The sequence below is a fragment of the Sinocyclocheilus rhinocerous genome, unplaced genomic scaffold, assembly GCF_001515625.1.
Source record: "Sinocyclocheilus rhinocerous isolate Xijiao unplaced genomic scaffold, SAMN03320098_v1.1 scaffold936, whole genome shotgun sequence".
NCBI classification, from domain to species: domain Eukaryota; kingdom Metazoa; phylum Chordata; class Actinopteri; order Cypriniformes; family Cyprinidae; genus Sinocyclocheilus; species Sinocyclocheilus rhinocerous.
This window is the reverse complement of record NW_015662583.1, coordinates 266459-274394: the sequence shown is the minus strand read 5'-3', so window position 1 is coordinate 274394 and position 7936 is coordinate 266459. Positions and strand designations below refer to the sequence as shown.

General features: G+C 33.3%; 1 protein-coding gene across 4 annotated transcripts in view; it reads right to left on the bottom strand.

The window, feature by feature from the left end:
* Window positions 1–7936, bottom strand: part of LOC107728121 (elongation factor 1-delta-like) — a 29557-nt gene that overhangs the window by 6071 nt on the left and 15550 nt on the right. For 2 of the 4 annotated variants that reach the window (XM_016538204.1, XM_016538205.1), the window contains 2 exons: window positions 3280–3394; window positions 2877–2948 (listed from right to left, as the gene is read on the bottom strand). In XM_016538204.1, the coding sequence (XP_016393690.1) occupies window positions 2877–2948; window positions 3280–3394 (187 nt within the window). Of the gene's footprint in view, window positions 1–1512; window positions 1593–2876; window positions 2949–3279; window positions 3395–4920; window positions 5990–7936 lie in introns of those variants that run through there. The other 2 variants (XM_016538206.1, XM_016538203.1) reach the window with 2 other exon arrangements.

Here is a 7936-nt window from a genome sequence, read left to right as displayed (position 1 = left end):
ACACACACACAGACACACACACACAGAGACACACACACACAGACACACACACAGACACACACATCAGAGTTCCCATCAGCCCCTGCTCTGATACACAACTGCACAGTGAGAGAATCAGGTCTACTTACAACTACACACAAACACTACTAACCAAACACAACTACAGTTTATTACTACACTAACTACTATAACTACACCATTTTAATGTATCACATGACACACAACATAGATTTCGCTATTTTGTCAGAACATGCAACGTTTAAACATGTTCTGTTTTTATAATTGGAGTTGGTAAGTTTAATTTGTTTCAGTTGTTCACTTTCTGTGATTCCCTCCATGATTTATAATTGCTTCAAAAAAATTCAATAATTCATTTGTGCCCTCAATCAAATGTTCAAAGATGTTTCTGTAAGTTTGTAGGTAAATATTGTTGTTTATGATTATGTATTGGTATATTGGTGCAGTGATTCCCAAACTTTTTTTTTGTTTTGTTAGCCAAACATTTTAGAAGTTTAAGATAATATTTTAATAATTTATCAACACATTCGCATGTTCAAGGTTCTCTGATGTTGTTTATTAGTCACGTGACGTGCAGTTAAATTAAAAGTGTTTTATTTTTATTTGCATTTTAAAATGTATTTTTTTATTTTAATATTACATTTTTATGATTGAATTATTAGGTATACAAATCCAATTTTTGCTATAATATTTTTTAATTTATATTTTAAAATTTTGGTGTTTTATTTTGATTGTTTTTATTTTAAAATTATGTATTTAGATTTTTATGATTAAATTAATTATTAGTTTTTCATTAACTCTATATTGGTGTGTATACCCTAAAACGTAAAAAAATAAAATAAATGCATGCATACAAAAATAAATATTCTTTCTTGTTTTTCATGATTATTTTAACTTGACTTTATATTTTTAAATCTTCTTTGGTTAAAATGACTTATCACTGAAAAAAAACACCTCTTATAGGTAATTTCAGAGCAAATACATGAATATAGTACAGTCTGTAATATCATCCAAACCAGGGTTATTATAGTTAAAATAAAACCATAAAAATGTGTTATTCGTCATCCGTTAAATAAACATTAACTGAAATAAAATAAAATATTTAAAAAAATCAGCAAACATTTCTCATTTTAATGATGTACTGAAATAAAAATGTATTAAAAAACTAATAAAAATGAAAAACAAAAAAAACTAAATTACTGAACTAACTAAAATTCTAACAGAAAATATAAAAAAATATATAAAAACTATTACAGTATCCCAATGACACTAAAATAAATAACACTGATACAAACCTCACAAAGATGCAAACATACAAGTGTTTGCTTTCGTTTATGGTCTCGTTCACAGCAGAAACATTAACAAAAATCCACACAGAAATGCATGCATCACAGATTTCTTCTGAAACTTTCTACAACACCCACGCATGCATGCATGCACACGCGTCACACGCTGGCCGACTCGGGCTGAGCTGCTTTGGTGTGTGTCACACACACACTTACAGGAGACGAGCGGTGGGAGGGGTTTGATAGTTTAGGGGCGGAGCCTCTACTTGGCTGCAAGGTTGTCTTCAGCTACAGGAGAGATCATTTATGAGGAAAGTGCAGATGAAGGAAGAGAACAGATGATTGAAGAGAGAAGAGCTGGGACTCTGTTCTAAAACCTAGAGAGCTGCCTACAGCATATCAGAGACGCACTCACGACGCAAAGCCTGCTCCAAAAGGCAGGCAGTTGTTGCAGAAGGCTAGACAGCCGCAGTAAGACAGATCACTAGGGTTTAGGAACAGAGTAGAGCTGCACGATTAATCGAAATAAAACCGCTCACAAACCAGATGTTGTCAACACATCAAAAGGTTTATGGGCTTGTTGTGTTTTTCTGCCAAAATAAAAGCTTTTGGAACATTTGGAAAACATTTGGAAAAAAAGAAAAAAAAATTAAAGACAGGCAAAATTTGTATTGTAATTGTAGAGTTGTAGTGTACAATAAAGTTATTATTATTAATAATAATAATAATAATAATATTGTTTTCTTAAATGCTCCATTTTTGTTTTACAGTGAAATTACAGAAGTTATATTTCTTATTTTAATATTCTTACTTAGTAACAACAACAATAATAATAGTAATATATGATGCAACCATAATAAATTGTGCAACCATACAAACAAGCAACAAACCTAGAGGTTTATCCTATTTATTTATTTTTAATTGCATTTTAAATCACAATTGTGATTTAAACATGGTTTAATGGCAAAGAAAAAAAATTAAGCCAGTCATCATTTTTATTGTAATTTTACAATTGTACTGTAAAATAAAATTATCGTCAACATTATATTATTTTTCTTAAATAACATTTCTTGTTTTAACATTATTATTAAATTTCTAATTAAGACAGCCATAATTTTTATTGTAATTTTACAGCTGTACTGTAAAATAAAATTATCATCATTATATTATTTTTGAAATACTCATTTTTTTATTGTAGTGAAATAATATTTTTTAGTTAATTACAACAACACTTATTATTATTATTTATATTTCTAATTAAAACAGCCATATTTTTATTGTAATTTTAGTTGTACAGTAAAATAAAATTATCATTGTATTATTTTTTTTAAATACTCATTTAGTGAAATAATATTATTTTAATATTTTAAATTTTGTTACAACATTATTATTATTATTATGCTGACAATTCCAATTTTTTTAAATTCAAATTGTGCAAACCCAACAAACCTGTAGCTTTTTAAAAAAATGTAATTAAACCGCATTTAGATTTTTCCCGTAAATCGTGCAGCCCTAGAAGAGAGCTAGACTGAACTGTTCAAAGAGTAATGGAAGGTTTTTTGCTCGACTCACCCCAGCGAGAGATTTCTGGATGTTTTCTCGTGCTCGAGCGATGTCCTGAAGGATGCTGTTAGCTCCAGTGTCCTGAGACAAGAGACAAACCTCAGTGTGTGTGTGTGTGTGTGTGTGTGTGCTGGCATAAACAGTGCTTCTGCAGCTTTTAACAGTGAAATATGGCACTAGCAACAGTAAGGTCATGGGTTCAGTTCCCAGGGAATGTGGGAACGTATATGTTGAATGCAAATCTAAGTCTCTTTGGATAAAATCATCTGCCAAATTCATAAAACTGAGTAAATGTACATGTGGAACGGACCTACTGATTGCCTAATATTTTTCAAAAATACCATGTGGAACAGTGGTATTAGCACATATGCTGTACACACTGATGCAATAGTTCGAATAGTACGTTTATTACTTGTTTGGGCTGCGTGGGTCCGTTCATCCGCTCGTAAAATTGCCGTTCCGCTTCATCATAACGTGGCTTATCGAACCAGATCCTCTCCTGCGTCAAACACGCCGCTGCAGTCATCCTGTAAAACACACACGAGCTCTAACAACCTCACTAAACACTAAACCAAACATCTTAAACTTCACATTTCGGAAATGTGCCGCTACAGACCTGTGATGAGATTTTATAGCTATATGGCTTTGATGAGAATGAAGGATGTCTGAGACTAAACTACGGCACGCAACGGTGTTGGGGAGTGAATTTTAACGCTGATGGTTATTATTATAGTTAAAACTAAAACCATAAAAAAATTGTTAGTTGAAAAAAAAAATTACAGCAACAATTAAGGCAACATTTCTCATTTTCATTAAGTTTAACTTGGTGTACTAAAATAACAAAACTAAATAATACATATAAATTAAATAAATAAATAGTAAAGATTATTAAAAACTATATGGACATATTAAAAAAACACACACACATAAAATAATAAAAATTACCCCCCCCCCCAAAAAAAAATTACTAATACTTCCAAATGAAAAAAAAAAAACTAAAAACTTTTCTGCCAAAATAACAGCTCAATGGTTTAACATTTGAAAATGAAAAAAATAAATAAATTATCATTATATTTTTTCTTAAATACTCATTTTTAAAATTTTACAGTGAAATAAGATTTATTTTAATATTTTTATATACTAACAACAAAATTATCATCATCATTATTAATTTTATTCATTCATTTTATTTCAGCTACTTGCTAAAGCAACATTGCTCGTTTTCATTTAGTTAAACTTGATGTACTAAAATAACAAAAACTAAATAAATAAAAATTTAAAACTACGCAGACATTAAAAATAAATAAAACTAATAAAAATGACAAAAACAATAAAATGACTAAATCTTTAAAATGAAAATGAAAAATACATAAAAATAAAAGCTCAGTGGTTTAACATTTCAAAATGAAAATAAAATAAATTCAAAATTAATAAACTATAATAGTACGAAAATAACAGTGCTAAGTAACTCCCCAAAACTGGTGCATGAACATAACACTATAAATAATACACGCATATTAATGCAACCATGCAAAAATGACAAACACAACAAAAATGACATCAACCAAACAAATGAAGAAACCCAAATGATACAAAACTGAATTCAGACAAATGACTCTTCCAAGTCAACACAACCGACAAACACAGCAAGAATGAACATGTAAAAGGAGCCCAAAGAAAAACAAAAGAGAACGGCATGAGAAAAATATGCGATGACATGAAGATGGTGCACAAAAGTAGGAAAGGTTGTTAACATTTTGTATGTAAATGCAATGGGTGAAACTGATGGTTACCTGAGAGTAAAATGTCATTTAAAGTGATAGTTCACCAATTCTGTCATTCGCTGACCTTTATGTCATTCCAAACCCGTTTGACTCACTTTTCGCCATTTAACACATAAGACGGCGATTCGTAGGATGTTCAAATGAAACAAAAGCCATGCAGGTTTGGAGCAACATGATTGTTAAAATGACGGAACTTTCATTTGGTGATGAACTAACTAATTAACTACAGTGTGTGAGGGAAGTGTATTTTCTCGAGTATCCAGTCATACTTCTTCAGCTTCTGGGTAGAATGGTTTATAGATGTTTTGACGGATCTCTCCGCGGCTCCTTCATAGAAACGAGTCTCCGCCTCCGCATAGCGACCGCGATCTAGCCACACCCTCTCGCTGTCGGCATGCAGGAAATAGCAGCGCGCCGCTCCCTGATTGGTGGTGATGTCGTTGGAATTACGCCGATCGCAAACCACAGGTTTTTTTTGCGTGTTAGTCCGCCGTTTGGAGTTGGACTCGTCGCCGCTGGTTTCTGGGTTTCTCGGTGGCGAGCTCCGGCGGTACAGGTTCTGATAGAAAGTCGCCTCGGCTTTATCAAAAAGAGGTTTCTGTAGCCACACCCCCATTGGAGGCGGCGGCAAGCAAGGGAGGTCATTGATTGGTCTCGAAGCCGGTGTGGGTGGGGTCGGGGTTTGCGATTGGTAACCCTCGTCGCAGTTGGCGGGCTGCAGTTGGAGAGATCTCGGTTGGTTGGGAAAGTGGCCCACAAACTTGCTCTCGGCTTGGTCAAAGTTGGGTTTATTTACCCACACAGCATTAACGACATGATGACAAGCCTCTTGCTCTCCATGCCGACAGGTTTCTTGCTTGTTTCTTGTGGAAGAACTCGCAGGAGCAGTCGTGCCGTTATGCTGCTGCAACAGTCGTACGTAGTAAAGACTCTCTGCTCTCTCGTACGCGTCGCGGTCAAACCACACCGTCGAACACTCCGATCTCAAACCCTCCAGCGTCGCGCTGGACAAACATCCCTCGGCGCCTGCGTTGGTTTGGTCCGGCTGCCGTTCAGAAGAACTGGACTGATTCGAAGAAGAATTCCTATGGCTTCTGTTGCGCATTTTCTTGTGTTCAGAAATACAGAGGTAGAAGAGGATTGATAAATAAACAAAAAAGAGGAAAGAGAGAGAGAGTGACAGGGAACTGGAGAATTAGTCACACAGCAGTAGGATAACATAAAACATGAAGTGTGTAAACTGTATGTTGCGATATACAAATCAATTATTTAAGCGCAAATTACAGCAAGTTAAACAAGTTAACGATTTACATTGACGCGGTAACTTAAAAGTGGTGCAAGACACTGAAAAACAAAGTATATTTAAAAATGCAGTACTGAAGACGGATTCATTACAAAAAAAAGAGAAAAAAAAAATTGCTGCTTTTATGGATGTAGACGATGAATTTAGAGACTTTTCAGAGAGCTTTTTAGCATACTATATTCATAGTCCAAAGAATACTGTTAGCATTTAACAAAAATCGAAATAGCTTAATAAAACAGGTATTTGTATGGAAGCTTATTTCTGTCACCTAATAAAAATATAAAAAAATTAATAGTTATAAACGCACAATTACAAATTTAGAACACACAATTTTGAATTTTTTCTTCAGAATTAATTTTACATCTCACAATTAATATAACTTACAATTGCGATTCTAATTAGTCTGAATTGGTGGAAATAAGTTTCTATATTGAGAAACCTGTTCGGAGACAATCATTATTCGATTTCATTTTTATGCATTTTAGCTGTTCATTTACATGGCAACTGCGTTTTGTGGAGCTGAAATCACAAACCTTTGAAAATGAGTTTCAATGTGGGAGCTTTCGAAAACTGTATCGTTTTTGTCTCCATGTAAACGCAAATTTGTGAAAACGGCAATGTAATGCATTTCTTTACAAAGTGACATCGCCAACTACTGGCCTGGTATAATACAGCATTTTTTGTCATTTTTGTGGATCTGTGTGAACAGGCATTGTTTTAACCACATCATCATCTGTACAGAAATCTTTTTAGAAAATGCAAACGTAAAACTACATCATTGTCATGTAAAAATTGTCGTGTAAAAGGAAGTGCATCATTCAGTACGTTTACTTGGACAACAATATTTCGATTATAACACGATTAAGACAGTACTCTGATTAAGAATCTACCATGTAAACACAGATTTTTCGTGACCTTAATCTGGCTAAAGTCATACTCGAAGTGAACACAAATCGAATTAAGACATGTGGTGTATTCCTATTTTAGTTGCATTATCAAAGTGCAGTATAGACATGTACACACCTCAAATCACACTATTACCATCGTGTAGGACTTTTCGACGCATTTTGGGACAGGATACACACATGGCAGTGGTCAACCATTTGACGGCAAACAAAAGAAGCATGGCTTCAACAACGCCATCATCTGTTTGCACATATTGCATGATAAATAATTAACTGCACTTGAGGCTTTCGTAAAATTAAAAATGAAACACCCAAAACTGTATATTGTACCATAACGAAGACGAACTGTATGTTGATATGTGAAATTCTGGAGGGAACGACGGATGGCGTCGGGTGGGAACGTAATGACATGTAATTAATCAATCTATGTACTATAACGTAAAACAGGAACATGAAAGGAATATTCTAAAAGCAACTCATGTAAACACCTTAATAATAATAATATTGTCTTATTTAGAATAAGGTAAATAATTAGATTACTGATGTAAACATACTGTAAATAAAATAAACATGGACACTGTAAATAAAGTTCTACCCAAAAACAATGAATATATTTTAATGAATAAACATGTTGATTAGAGTGAAATTATTAAGAAAAAATGCATTTATACAACCAGTCAAAAGCATAGTGATGGACGGCAACCTGTACCTGAATGTTTTGCTTTAAGAAGAGAAATGAGTCATTGAATCGTTTTCTTTTTTTAACTGCTTTATTAATACTATGAACCAACTTAATCGGACATCCCAACACTGACCTCTTAATCCCTGATCTCTTAAATCTCTTAATTGCTTTGAACACTTCAAAGCGGCAGTGATATATGTGCTAGAAAACAATATATAACACATTATAGTTTGAAATCCGGACTTCATTGCCGGACATTCATCTGCCCTAAAACTTGCTCTATGCTATGTTAAAGACATTATTGACATAACGGTATGAAATATTTAACTATTTTGAAATAATGTGTATTATGGTATTGTAAAAATCACTATGCATATATATATATATATATATAT